The sequence below is a fragment of the Peromyscus californicus genome, unplaced genomic scaffold (genome assembly GCF_007827085.1).
Source record: "Peromyscus californicus insignis strain IS unplaced genomic scaffold, ASM782708v3 Scaffold_15__1_contigs__length_86483966, whole genome shotgun sequence".
Taxonomy (NCBI): domain Eukaryota; kingdom Metazoa; phylum Chordata; class Mammalia; order Rodentia; family Cricetidae; genus Peromyscus; species Peromyscus californicus.
The window spans coordinates 60767311-60781745 of record NW_026294447.1 but is presented as its reverse complement, the minus strand read 5'-3'; the positions used below and the strand labels follow the sequence as shown (position 1 = coordinate 60781745).

General features: G+C 55.3%; 1 protein-coding gene across 1 annotated transcript; it reads right to left on the bottom strand.

Moving 5' to 3' along the window:
• Positions 1 to 3012: 3012 nt before the first annotated feature.
• On the bottom strand, positions 3013 to 14339 carry Tnfaip2 (TNF alpha induced protein 2). The gene is made up of 12 exons (XM_052739062.1): positions 14198 to 14339; positions 11559 to 11931; positions 10684 to 11317; positions 8933 to 9047; positions 8663 to 8785; positions 8407 to 8507; positions 7698 to 7796; positions 7156 to 7279; positions 6315 to 6437; positions 5922 to 6077; positions 5688 to 5809; positions 3013 to 4611 (listed from the first exon to the last, which is right to left on the bottom strand). The coding sequence occupies exons 2-12, from the start codon at positions 11914 to 11916 to the stop codon at positions 4470 to 4472; spliced, it is 2097 nt and encodes a 698-aa protein (XP_052595022.1). The 5' UTR covers positions 11917 to 11931; positions 14198 to 14339; the 3' UTR covers positions 3013 to 4469.
• Positions 14340 to 14435: the final 96 nt, after the last annotated feature.

The window sequence follows — 14435 nt, the reverse complement described above, 5'->3', positions numbered from 1 at the left end:
CCTGCTGATACACCGAGAACTGTCCCCTCGCCTCAGTTCAGGGAAGGCTTTGCTGAGGTCAGTGGGCACCCACTCTGCACTTTCTCTCTGAACTTTGTCTCCTTTCTACATGCTGCTGCCATCTGTCCCCCTCTCTCTGATCTGCTGCCTTGAGAACAGGAGACAGAGAAAACCCACTGAGTTCCCCAGGGGAGAGAGGAGGGGTAGGGAGGACTCTGACTGTGGACAGAGATGGGTTGTCTCTGTGCTAAGAGCAATTCATCAGCCTGTGGCCTGAGATGCTCCTTCCAGGGTGAGGAAGGCCTTGGGGGGCCTTGGAGGGCTGAGAGCCTGGGGAACTCGGGGAGAAACTGAGCCAAGCTCAGTTTGAGAAGTCTGCAGAAATCATCACAGAAGTCTATAATGATTATGGCTCATTACAAGACCCGAGTCATGATCATGCCCTGGGTAAGGTCGTGGGCACCAGTTCTCTCGCGCTGTTCTGAGGATATCTTGGCACAGCCCTGTGGAGGCGGGTGTGAGACTAACAGACAGATCTCATAACTGGAGCCAGCTACGCCCTTTCTAGGGCTTTCTGATCTGTAGTCCAGCAATTATGCAAAATGACAGGGACATCATGCCAGTCACTTCCATTGTCGTAGCAAAATACTGGAAACTCCCAAAGTGCCCATCAATGGGCAGCTGGGAATTATCTCAGCACACCCAACAATGGAGGCCTGTGAAGAAAGAGAGGAAGGTTCCTCTGTGCTGACTAGGAAATTCACATTGTATAATGTCATGGGAGAGCACAGTACACAACAATGTGCCATATTCTGCCTCTCAAATAAATTCAATTGAAGATAAATGTACATTTGAATTTGCTTATGGGTGTAGCTGGGGTGATTGCATGATTGAGCCATGTCTAGCTGTTAGCATTTTATACTTACACACTCAACTGAGGGACTGAAAGCAGGTGTTGCTGGAGACTTAGGGATGGAAAGGAGCTATGAATTTCTGGCACAGGATGGTCCAGCCACAGTCAGTATCTGGTTGGAGCAGGTACACCACAGCCTCAGCTTTCTCCAGTTATGTTCTGTGCTCAAGTGTAGACCATGAGTGACGGAGTTGGGTTCCTACTAGAGAGTGAGCGCAGCTGAGACAGGAGGGCCTTGCTGGGTAGAAGCTCTCACCGAGGAACCATGGGATCTCAGCTGGCAGGGAGAATGCGGCATGCGTGGAGGGGTGAGGGGTTCTGGCACAGTGATGTGTTGAAGGACAGGACTCCCAGTAGGTGGAGGAGTCAGTCACAGGAGTAAGCAAGGGCAGAGATGGGACTCCTATGTCACAGAGGGGAACCCTGGTGATGGAGACTGGAGCTGCTACAGTTGCAGATCAGGGCAGGGCTGGGGTGTCACCCTGAGAGTGTGGCTGACATCCCTGGGAAATGAGAACTCAAGGAACTGGTCAGCATCTCACGGATGCTGCTGGGGGCTGCAGCGGCTGTCCTTGGAGAATCCAGGGTGAGGTCCTTCATCATTAAATCTTCTCTTCAAAACTAACACCTCCCCTTACAGCTGGAATGAACTTGACCCTGGCTTGTCTCTCACTGTTTTCCGGTCTGTCCCGGCAGACCTCCTCCCGAGTCTTGCTTTCACCCCCAGGTCTCCCCACCTTTCCCCTACAGCCCGACTCTCCCCAGCTCCCATCTGCCCACTTTTGTCCAAGTGGCGTTCAGTCCCGGTCTGTGCTAGGGGCCCCTCAAGTCTGGGATTTCTGCCACAGTCTTCTCTCTTAGCCAGTCCCCCATAATGTCACAGCTAGAGTTGCCCCCTCGGTCCTTCGGGAGTCAACTCCACTGGCAGGCACCCTGTTGCATTTAGCTCTCAACCATTTTCTTACTTGGCATTTGTGTGGGCCTCTGAAAACAGGAGGCAGCCAGGATATGATCCCTTCAACGTGGACCCTGGTGGATGAACTCTGCTTCCAATGGCAGAGATGGGATCAGGCAGTGACCTCTCCCCGTGTGTCAGCGTTCTGGAGCCTGCTGGCCTGAGGTACAGAGCCTCTGCCCTAAAGCCCAGTGACTCACTTCCCCTCTCTGGGGCAAATCCTGCTTCTTGTGGGATTTTCCTGGAGAAATGACTGATGTAGAGCTCAAGTGGCAGCTAGGCTGGTGACAAGGTGGGCCTGATCCTCGCCAAGAGCCGGGAGCCACTGGGGTCACCCAGGCACTGTCATCCTCCACTCGGTAACCTGGCACTTTGGGTACTCTGTGTGATCATCTGACCCGGTTTAGTCTCCCCTTATCTTCAGCCAAGGGATCTTGTCTCATCCTAGCAGGAAGGTCCCAGGTAAGATAGGAATGTTTTGGCCCCAGTTCCCTGGGCTCTGTGAAGGAGACTCAAACCAGTGCAAGGCTGCCGTCCTGTCTTCCCACTCTGTGGTGGGAGTCATCCCATCCCCATCCCATGGAATTCTCCAGCAGCACACACACACACACACACACACACACACACACACACACACACACAGTCCCGCTATGGGGGAGACACCAATTCCTCACCACCTAGAATCCTTCCTGAACTTTGTGGAGTGAGTTTGTCATGCCCTCTTTTTTCCCTAGAGACTCAGCTCTGCCTCAAATCCTAGGTCAGAACTGGGGTGCAGAGGAGGCGGCCATCACGCCCTTCCAGTTGTACATAACCCAGGAGCCTCTTGTTGGAGTTCAAGCATGCAGTTAACACAGTGGCAGCCCACATTTCACCTTTCCACCAGCCCTCCATAGCCCCCATCCTCAGGGTGACCAGTTGCCAGCTTATAGGCAAAAAGACAGGGAGGGGTGAAGGCCAGGACTGTGACTATGAACCAGAACCAGAGAAGAGAGGGTTTGCAGACAACAGGAGGTTGAAGAAGCAGCTAGAGCTACCCCAGCCCATCCCCCAATGTTGCAATTCTCCAAATAAACCACTCCACAGCCACTTTTGAAATCAGTTTTATATCAAGCTATAAAAAAAAAAAACAAACACCCTAAATTCTGTCCTGGGTACACACATACGAAATCAACACTATAAATATATTATTAAAAACATTAATGTCATCAAACAAGCTAACATCTACAGAAATGTGAAGGCCTTTGTGCATTGCTCACACTGGCCAATTCCTGGCCAGTTTTGTAAGGCAAGTACCTGGAAAGGGGATAAACCTGGAGGCAGGGCTTCAAACCCTAGCCTTGAACCATGAGGAATAATCAAGGCTGGGTCAGTGCTAAGAAGGACTTTCACAGCTAGAGAGGAGCAGGGTCTGTGGAGTAGCAGGTGCATGATGGGAAATTGAGTTCCTGTTTTCCAGTTGTAGACCCTGTGGGACCAACTGGTCCCCAGAGCCAATGACTACTGGGTGATGCGTCAAACAGGAATTAAATTTGCAGCTGGAATCAAGGCTGCTAATAAGTCTCCAGGCAGATTCAGTGCAATCACCAGGGTCCTAAATCACAGCGGGATCAGAAGCAGTAGACACTGGGGGAGGGGGGCATGAAGGACATAGTAGCTGTTCCTGGCTCTGAAGGTACAAGGGCCTCAGACAAGAGATGTGGGTAGCATGTAAAAACTGGGGAAGCCCAGGAAATGATTTTCCCTGGGGCCTCCAGGAGCAATGGGCCCCGACCACACCTAGATTCCAAGCCTGGGTCACATTTCACAATTTGCAGAACTGTAAGCAAAGTTGTGGTTCAAACTCACTCGGTGGATGTGTGGAAACATGGTACAACACCAACAGGAAGCTGATCAAGCACTTGGAGGACCCCTGGGTTCCTGCCCAGACTTCAGAGGGTGGGCCTGCGGAGGTGCTTATTCCTACATGGGGGAAGGTGTGGCCTGAGAGAACCCAGGCGCCCTAGGGCTTTACCCACACAGGGGCAGCCTACAGGAGTGAAGGAGTGGGTCCTCCAGGCTGAGTGGTACCAGGAGCTACTTGCAGGGCCAGGGGGCCACTATGGAAGTGGTTCTGATGCCAGCGCTGCCACAGCATCCTACAAGGCTCCTTCCAGGCCCCAGATACAAAGATGACCTTTTCTTTCTTCGTTTTCAGCTCTATCTCATGGCAGCCCACGGGCTGAAGAAATCAGGATGAAGCTTCGTCACTGGTCCTAGGGAGCTCGAAGGGGCTACTCAGAGCCACCTGAGGGGGCACCATTAGGAGACAGACTGTAATGTAGAAGGTAGGGGCAGTCCGCCCAAGATGAACCATCATTTATGAGAAAATTCTTGCGTGCTCACAGGGCAACGGCCCACAGTGGGTTCTGGGCCCCACTGGACAGTGGTATGTCCAATCCTGGCTGCCAGGTCTTGTTCCAGAGGCAAGGCTGAGAGAAATGGCAGCAGAATGTGGGAGGCTGGTGATGGGTCACGGTGCCAGTGCCATTGAGCATCCCCAACCAGGGTGATGCCTGACGTTTGCTGCGTGCTCATTAGCACATCAGACATTTGGAAAAGTTAACCAACTTTTATAAGTGAAAATAGGGGCCTGGAAGGCTCCTGCACCCCTGTGTTGATGTCCAGTATATTCCGGATGCTCTTGACTTCACTGCTTAGTAGATTTCCCTTGATGGCCAGGATGGCGTTCAGGTGGCCTTTGCTGGCAAACGAGAGCATCCTGTCAGCCCCACTGGTCACAAACACCCCTGCTCACAGCCGTGCTGGCTGCCCTGACTCCAGGCCCTGCCACAGAACCTGCAGCCAGCTGCTCTGCCCAGTAGGCAGCCCTGTCCTCTCTGTCTCCTCCCCTCTCCAGCCTGTCAGAGCTTCGTACTGACTGTTACCCGAGAATGTCTCTCCTCATATCCTTGAGGTGGCTGACTCCTTCCCACCTCAAGTTTCAGCTAAATGTCACCTCTCTAAATGGCTTTGCCCTCTCTGATCAGCACCCCCTGTAATTCAAGATGATTACTTACTATAACTTGGAATTTTCTCTCTCTGCCTGGTTACCTCATCATGGTTAGCCCTCACCAGGCTGTAAGCTACAGGAAGAGGGCTGAGACCCAGCTTGCCCTGTACTTCACTGTATCCCAGAATACAGAGCAGCATAGAGTCCAGCATCTAGAATGCTGATAAATGACTGTTGGTGCGATCCCAGCAGAGAAGGACAAGTGATGGGGTCAGTGGACAGATGGGTGGATGAGAAGGCAAGAAAGATGGATGGGTATCTGTGTGGAAAGGTGGGGGATGGTTGGATGTATGACAGGTGGATGAGTAGGTAAACAGAAAGATGGACGGATAACTGGAAGGATGAATAGACGGATCAATGGAAGAGTGGAGAGGTGGTTAAGCATAAGGACGGATGGATAACTACATGGGAAAGTGGGTAGATAGGTAGATGAATATCTATGTGAATGGACAGAGAGTGCTAAGTACATAGACTAATGGATAGTAGATAGGCGAATGGGGGCTTAGCTGTATACGGGTCAATATACGTAGAAAATGATTGAATAGGTGGCGTGAGTCAGTCACAGGCTAGACTAGGTCCAGAAACAGGAGGTGCACATGCCCCCAAGTCACCCCCAGACTGAGCATCAGACATTATGATCCCACCTTGGTGGAGCCTTAGCAGTTGAGTGGGTCATGAGGGGATTCTAGTCCCAGCATGTTCAGAGCACAGTGGGACCTGGCAGGGACAAACCAGCTGCTCAGTTCCCGAGGGCCTCTAGTGCTCACCTGAAGTCAGGGTACAAGGTGGCATATGTGGCCACTTCAATCTTAATGGCATTGGAATCTTGCAGGTGAATGATCTCAGCGAGCCTGGGGAGGGCTTGGTTCAGCCAGGTTGCGTTGGAGCCCTGGAGGCAGAGGGAAGGTTATCCCTTTCCCCCAGGGGTACTAAGAGAGCAGTAGCTGGCCAGGCTTGGAGAGGCTGCAGGGCTTGTTCAGGGAAGGGTGGGGTGTGCTCACATTCTGAGTGCAGAAATGCTGAATGACGTCGGCATTGGCGAGGATGTGCCGTGCCAGCTGCTGCTGCTGCTCCTCAGTCTTGAGGACCACGCGCCGTTTGCTGAGCCGGATGATGTACTCCTTCACCAGGTGCAGGTGCACGGCCCCCATGAGCTCCTAGGCAGGCAGAATGAGACATCAACTGACACCTACCCACAGAGGCTCATCTCCTCTCCTCAATTAAAGCTTCCAAGGCAAAAACCCAGGAATACATAGAGGCAAAAGTGTGAGCACGGGTGCCTGCAATCCCCGTGCACATGTGTAAACACATGTGGGTGTGAGGTATAAACACTGCTGGTTAGCGTGGGTGTCCAGACAGCGCCAATCCCCAGGCCCACTCCTGAGCTCCCTCACCTCCTGAAAACAGTCCTTCAGTTCTGAGAACTCAGGCAGCCTGATGCCCACAGTAGTGATGATTTCCTCCAGGGTCTCAACTGGCGTTGCCCAGCGGGTCTGTGTGAACTTCTTGAACAGTGGCTGGGACAGGCGAGAGGCAGGATGTCTGGTCACACCCAGAAAGGAAGGGCAGCCAGGCACAGACACCCTCACATAGACACTCATGGCCAGTAGGGTCCCAAGGGCTTTCCAGGAGCTGGCCAACTTCAGGTTCCTGCTCTCAGATCGGAAGCAGAGGTAGTCTGTGTGTACCCTTCTTCCAAGGTCACGCAGCTGTGGCTCAGGAGAGCAGGACAGCCTGTCTGTAGCCCTGCAGATCTTTTCCATTGCCTCCCTCTTAAATAAATACATTCCTGCATAAACAAGCCCTGTGCCAGGTCATCCAGGGTCACCCCGTGGGCTTTCCATACCCACTGGCTGCCCTTTGTACCTCCAGTTCTGAGGTTGAGCAGGGAACCTCTCCTCTGCTTTCTAAGGGGCCCCCAGGAGATAGAATCCAGCTCTCAAAGGTCCTGAGCCCCAGGAACTGGGAGCAGGAATGGCAGGGGTGGGAGTGGGGGATGAATCTTCTCCGGATGCTCCTAGCTTTGTGGTCCTTCCAGGCCAAGGCAAAGCCAGGATGTGGGGTGGGTCAGCTGGAGAGCACTTCAGGCCCCCACCACTTGGACATCCCCAGCAACACTGCACCTCCCCATCCGTGCCTCCTGCAGGTCTGAGGCAGGGGCTTCTACTACTCCTCTCTCTGATCTCCCTCCTGTGCCGGGCTTCAGGATGCGCCCTATAATGGGGTTCCTGATACCTTCAGGTCTGAAAACAGGCTCTGGAGCAGGGTGTCGAAGCCATGAGCCTTAAGATCTTTCAAGGGATCCAGCATGTGGTTCAGGGAATCTTGAGGTATCTGCCACTTCTGCTCCACAGATGTTCTGGAGAGTGAACGAAAGCAGGTCACGCCGGCCTGCCCAGCCTCCAACACTGTGCAGCGATCCTTGGACTGGTCTTCCTGAATTAGTCTTTGCTCTAGGACCCTCAGCAGTCCTCCACTCCCTGTGGCATCCCGTCCAAGTCTTCCATGGATGCCCCACGCCCCAGGCACCTCCCTCCTGCCTTTGGCGGGTCTCCAGCTCTCCACCTCTGCTTGGTGTGTCTTCTGCTTCACAATTTGTTATAAAGCTAAACTAGTAAATCAATTGCATCCTGCTGACTCCTTCAGTACTCCACCCCGGAGCTGCGGCTGCTCCAGCCCTGCCATTTCCTCACTGCCTTGTGACCCTTAATTCCCCTTCTGTGCTCCACCCCCCGTCTGCCCTCTTCCCATCGGGCACATCTGCCCAATCCTCTCACCGGAAGGACAGGCAGTTGTTGATGTTGGCGATGATGTTGGCCCTGTAATTTGTCAGCAGTTTGCTCTTCTCTAGGAATTCATCAAAGGTGCGCTGGTAGCTGATAAAACAGAAGGGCATCTTCAGGACCAGCTCAAACACTGGGACAACAGAAGCCACTCCCTCTCAGTCTGCGGGCTGTTGATCTCCCCAGGATCCAGGGAGGGGCCATAAGCTCCTAAACATCCTATTACAAGCTGCAGAAACTGAGGCCAGAGGGACAGAGCCCTGCTTGGGCTCCAGAGAAAGTGCTACCTGACTCTGGGGTCCCCTTTCTTTCCCCAGGCCCCTCCTCTTCCTCAGTCCCCCTCTGTAACTGGGAGGCCAAAGGGTGTCACAGTCTGATGGTGGATGGTGTTTTCAGAACTGGGGGAGGAAACCAAGTTAATTCTGAGGATGTCACGGGAAGGGGCAGCTGGGCCTCCATTCCTCATGGTGCATCTTCTTTTAAGCTACCAAACTGCTCTGCTAGGGAGCTTTGATGATGGTGAAGTCAGGAAGTACTGATTCCTGTAGAGGTCACCCAACCGAGGCTCTTGGTGCTCTGGATTGGGGCAGGGGCCGAGGACCCTGGGCTGTAGTTGACAAAGGCAGGGCAGGGCAGGACTGACTTAGCTTGAATCCCCCCACCCTAAGGTGCTGGGGACCCTGTGTGCTGTAGACACACCTACCTCCTCAGTAGTGCAGCCAGCTCCACCAGTAGCAACTGTCTTATCTGTACCCCCACTTCAGGAGTGATGTTCTCAGCCTTGTCCTGGCCTTGTAAGATGATCTGCAGAGAGCAGCGGGTAAGCATAGCAGGTGCCCCTCTGGACTGGGGCAGGGGCAGAGCATGGAAGAGAGGTGCATGCTGGAACATGGGGACCATCAGAGGTGAGCTGTGGCTGTCCCTGTTCACCATGGGCCTGAGGGGGCAGTTAGAGGTACCTGGATGATGTCGATTGCCAGCTCACTGTGGTAATGGCCATCCAGGCTCTGGGGAGCCACATCCCGGGCCCAGCGCTGAGACTCTAGCTCTAAGGCTCGGGTCATCAGTAACTTCACATTGGTCTAGGGGAAAAGACACAGGTCTTGGTAGCACTAAACCTGTCACTAAACTCATCTGGAAGTGTCTGTCACACACTGTGTCCTGACTGGGCTCTTCCCTTCCATCTCCACTCTGCCCTCCCAGGCCCCGCCCCCAGCATTTGGACTCACCACCTCATTGGACAGGAACACCGCCTCCAGCAACCTGATCTGCTTAGGGGGCAGGAGGCTCCCCAGCCTGATACCCTGTAGCTCCTTTGCCAATTTAGGGCTGTTCAGAATATCACTGTGGGCGGAGAGACACTGGCGTGACGACAGCAGCACCCCAGCAGCTGAGTCCCCTGACTCTGCAGCCGCAGATACTGTTGCATCTTCTGCCCCGCCCCCTTCCCCAGGTCTGACCACACTCGATTTAGTTCAGGCTGGAGTCATCCTGCCTCTTCTTACTACCACCACCACCCCATTCCTCCTGCTCTAAACCAGTTCCCCAGACCACTAGGCTACCAGGCTTCCCCTTTTGCACAGATACGACACAGCCTCTGACCCTAAAGCCAGCCCCACCAGACCAGCCTTGTGGCTGAACAGGAAAGGCTGCCCTGGAACTGCCCTATAGAACTCTCTTGGTGCCTCAAGTGGCTGCAGAGTTCCCAGGGGACCTGCCCAGCCCTGGCACTGCTTAAGGCCTTTTGTTTGCCTAGAACATTAAGAATGAGCCACTCTGTGCCCTTCACCCAGTTTGGATGCATGTGAGTCAGACTTTGGTCCTCACAGGACAGGTCTCAATATGCCTCCCTTGGACTCCATGTTCAGGCTAGCCTTAGTTTCCTGCTGCGCCCCAAGTCAGGAGACCCCTAAGTATCACAGGGGCAGGAAGGTGACCAGGCAGGGAGCATGAGTGCCTGGCATTTCCTGGTGAGTCAGGAGAAACTAGCAGGAACCGGGTCAGGGCCCCGCTGTCTCTGGAAGTCCCTGCCTGTTTTCCCTATGTCCTGCTGGCTCTTCACCTATCACCCTTCTCATGTCCTTTCCCTGGCCCTCCCACAGGAGGCTGGCTCAGCACTTCTCAAGCTGCTCACACTGTCTGTGTCCTTGGCCTTCCCTCCTGTAGACTATACACTCAGGTCTGAGGAATCCATACAAATCCCTGGTCTCTAGTGCTGTGAACATTTCCACCCTGTAACACCAGTCACTCTCCCTCAGCTGGTGTGGATGACAGGCCCATTTGGGGATCCATGGAGTCTGGACCAATCAAAGGATGCTGAGGCTGGACCCAGCTGAGTACCAATTGCCCACCTTTGGCATATTCCAGCCTCTCATCCGAGGGGCTCCAGAACTCAATGGGCCACCAGGGTGATACTGTCTGACAGAGACTGCCCCATCAGGGACACCTAGTGCCACTCCACAGTTGCTAGCTCTCTTGCAAGGGGTTGTTATGACACAGCATCTCTGCTCAGCTCCCAGAATGTCACTCCCCTAGAATACCATCCTCCCTACCACTTCTTCCTTGGGTGTTCTGTCCCCTCCCTGCCTGACTGTACAGCCATTAAAGTGTGAACTGACTCAATACAGAAGACTCCCTGACTCCCCCAGACCTGGTGTCCTCTCAAGCCCTGTGTTCTGGCCTCCCCTGTGTCCAGCTGCGTCTGTCACAGCCCCTCCTACTCTGTTTCATCCCTGTTCAGATCGGAGACCTCCTTGAGAACGAATGACGAAGTCTCCTTTTCCGTGCCTCCCTTCCCCAACTGCGGAATGGCAAAGGTTCAGGAAACTGAAGTACAAAGCCAAAACATTGGGTGCAATTCCCAACTCTCTCCCCTCACCCCCGACACTGGTTTTCAGCTCAACAATGTCTGCCCCTGGAGTCTCAGCACCCCCCCCCCCCCCCGCAGAGGAGACCCGTCCCATCCACTGGCATAGCTCACTTGGGGTAGAGGTTCAGCACCCAGAGCAGCAGAAAGTAGGTGTCCCTCTCACACAGCTCGAACTGCGCCAAGGTGCACAGTTGGGCTGCGAAGTGCGCGTGGTAGCTTTCGGCATAGGTGTGCACAACGTTGAACTCGGCAGGGAACAGCGGTTTCAGCCGCTCCACCACCGCCTCCAGGTCCTCCTTCATGGTGCAGCCCATGTGCAGGAACCTGATCTCGGCCTCCGAGCGACCCTCGGGCACCACGGCTGGCTGCGCGTCCAGACGCTCCGCCGCCACCTCCGCCACACTGTCCCTCCACAGTTGCAGCCAGCGCCGGGGGCGCGTGGCCACCAGCACCGCCGCCACAGGTGCCCCGGCCGCCCGACGGTCCTCAAGCTCCTGCTGTGACACTACGGCCAGCGCCTGGCGCAGCCTCTCGGGCGCCGCCTCCAGCGGCCGCCGCAGCACCCCAAGCACCTGGTCGCGCAGCAGCAAGTACAGCGCCTCCACCTTGCTCTGCTGGCGCACCAGTTCCTCGTTGCTCCTGTGGCTCGCCGCCGCTGCCTCAGCCTCCAGCTCCCGCTCCAGTGCCAGCACCTGCCACGCGGCCTCCAGCCGCCCACTCTCCAGGGCCTCCTTGAGCTCCTCCACTGCAGTGCAGAAACCCGCCTTTAGGTCGACAAACCCACCGGGGACAAGAGGAGGCTCAGCTCCCAGGGAGGGTGCCAATGTCCCAGACAAGACCCGAGCAGGGAACCCCATCTCCTACACTAGTGACTCGCCTGACTGTCTCACCTGCCCACTGTCCTAGCTAAGTGGTATATGAGCCCATACCCAAACCTGGACCGACTCTTTCGTGCTACTCCAGCCCCAGCTACCACCACAGCCTACCTGTGGGCGGTGGACCATCTAGCTCGGGCCTGGACTTGGGCTGGACCTCAGGATCTGATAATCTGGGCTGGTCCTTTTTCTTCTTCTTCTTCTTCCCTTTGGTGAAGACACTGAACATGTTGGCCAGTCCTTTGGACTTCTTCTTCTCCTTCTTTGCAGACTCTTCCTCCTCCTCATCCCGAGCCATCCCAGCCTCCTGGGATGGCATCAGGTCCTCGGAAGAAGCCTCTGACATGGAGGCCTCCGGTTCCGCCTCAGACGTGGAGCGTGACTTTTGGGGGCTTCCAGGGAAGTCCAGGGTCCCCGGCACAGACTGTTGGCCAGGAAGCCCTTGGAAGAAAGTCACCATTTTCAGCATCGCCCTGGCTTAGGCCTGCGGGTTGAAAAGCACAGCCTTGAGAGAGCAGTGCGAATGGTCCCCAGGCCTGAGTGCACAGCCAGCTCCCAGCCCTGACAGTGCTCCATCAAGTTCACCTGGATGGCCACCAGAACCCCCATCTCCTGGCCCTCAGCCTTGCTCCCTCCTTGGCCATGGGTGCTGTAGTGCCCAGGCAAGGAAGAGGCTGGAGGCCCCAGACCTCCCAGACTGAGGGGGCAGTCTCTGCACACGAGTAAATCCTCCCTTGACAGTGCAGCTTCTTGGAGAGAAAGGGGACATGAGAAGTGAGTACCTTTCTGACTCCATCAGACTCTGGTGAGGAGACAGGACACAGGCTGCTATTCCTTGGGACAACAAGAACGGGTCTAAAAATTTCACACCCACTCAGTGGTTACTCTTCCTACCGAGACCAGCCTCCGCCTCCCACCTCTGCCTCCCTGCACAGTTCTTATCTAGCTTTGGGGTCACAGAAATATACCACAAGCAAAACACAACTGTTGTACTGGAACCACAAGAAGAATAGAGCCTGTCCCCTATGCTGGCTTGGGGATTGGGGACCTCAGACCCTGAGCAAAGGACCCTAGGAAGCCTTTTACATGTCAGCAAGGCACAGGGATGCCGGGAGTCACAGCAACTTGAGTGTGGGACCCACACTGCCTGGTTTCCACCTTACCCTGCTTGCTTCCAAACGGGGTGACACGACCTTCACAAAAGTTTCGGTTTCTATGCCCTTCCCGAGGGCCCATCCCATCTAGTCTCTCCCCAGCAAGGGTGTTATTTAGCTTAAAATAACCTTGTGGTCAATAGCTTGAGCCTGGAAGCCACAACATCTGACTCAAAGGACCAGCTTCTCAGTCCTCCACATCCCCTGTTGTATCTGGACTGTCCGAGCAAGGAGGACCGCCAGAGGAAGCATGACTAGCCCAGAGGGAGAATCAGGCAGGAACCTCTGTGGTAATGGTGTGACCCATTACCAGGAGGTGGCCTGCCCGCCCCATCCCCAAGAATACACACCCCAAGCTGTAGCTTCAATTCGCCAAAATGACATGGAGCAACCCTAAAATGGCCCTAGATGGCAAATGGGAAGACCCACCACCACCAAGACGAAACTGAAGCAGCCGATGGGAGGGCCTTGCCCCAAGCACAGCAGACTCGCCAGGCTCAGATGAGGCCACTGTTCCCTCTGCCTCCACCAGCTCGGCTGTCCAGCCCATTTCCTGAGGGGCTTGTCCCATAACTGGGGCATGGGTAGAGCACCCTGATTAGACAGGAAGCCTGGGCTCCTCCACCCCAGCTTTTATCATCCTCCCTGGGTACCCTGAACAGACAGACCCTTCTCCTTTTAACCTCATGAGGCCGGAGAATTCCACTTGGGGCCGTGCAGTGTTTAGGGCCTGTGCCAACCTATCCTATTTGCATGCTAGACAACCAGAAAGGCTGGTCTGGCTGATGGGGCTACAGCCCCAACCTGAGTGTCTGGCCCCAGTTGCCCTTTGGTGTCAGAGGCTGTTGGTACCAGAGGGAGGACCAGCTGTGGGCTCAGAGACACCTCTCACCAGTGTTAGCACTAAACAACCCCCTTCCTCAGGAGGCCTCAGTTTTGCCATTTGTGAAATGGGGATGAGCCCTCCTACTCACAGTGCTGCTCAGGAGATGTGGCAAAATCACAAGCCAGGAACTTGGCACCAGATGTGAGTCCCCTGTGTCCCTGTGACTGCAGGCTCCCCAGAGAGCAGGAGTGATGGGGTGATGTTTAAAGCGCCAGTCCCAGCTAGACCCACTGAGGCAGGAAGGGGCCTGCTCAGAGGCACGCGGAATGGCTGCAGCTGGTGTCACCTACCTTAATTCTAGATGCCCCTGGTCCACAGAGACTCTCTTGCAACCTACTGTCTCTTTCATCGGGTGACAAGAGAGCGTGCCCAGGCCCACTGGAGACTACCCGGGCAGGGAATCCCGCGGGTGCTGGGACCTTCCTATTGTGAACCTGAGATTCCCTAGCTTTTGTCCCGGTCCCTACACCCTGCGTTTCTCCGGAGAGAGCCCTGTGCTGGTCCCTGGCTCGAGGGGTACAGAGTAAAACCTCTACGTCCCTACCAGTGGGTATGCTGGAGGTCAAGGGACCTCGGAATATCCCGCCCGCGTTTTCTTGGCCACTCAGGGCCATTCCCTCGGGGAGTCCTGTCGGAGACTCTGGATCAGGACCGGAGGGGAAGCTACACGGAGCGGTAGGGACAGGGGCACGCCGGTGGAGGTCACTTACTGTGTCCGGGACAGGACGCCTTAGTCCTGACCCTGGCGGGCCACAGCCTGAAATAGTCGCTGGCCCCTCCCGGGCTCCGCCTCCCCCACCAGCCGCAACCACGGAAAATCCGCGGGCGGAGGCCAAGGACCAGTCCGAGTCCAGAGCTGGGGGCGGGGCGGGGCCAGTAGAGAGGGAGGGGGCGGGGTCGCTTCGCTGTTCCCAACAGCCTGGAAAAAAGGTGGCAGAGCTAGCCGAG

Coding starts and splice junctions, on each gene's coding strand:
- Tnfaip2 (XM_052739062.1), bottom strand. CDS start 11,916: ATGCTGAAAATGGTGACTTTCTTCCAAGGGCTTCCTGGCCAACAGTCT. Junction 9,048..10,683: donor GTGCTGAACCTCTACCCCAA/GTGAGCTATGCC, acceptor CTCCGCCCACAG/TGATATTCTGAACAGCCCTA. Junction 5,810..5,921: donor AGCATTTCTGCACTCAGAAT/GTGAGCACACCC, acceptor CTCTGCCTCCAG/GGCTCCAACGCAACCTGGCT.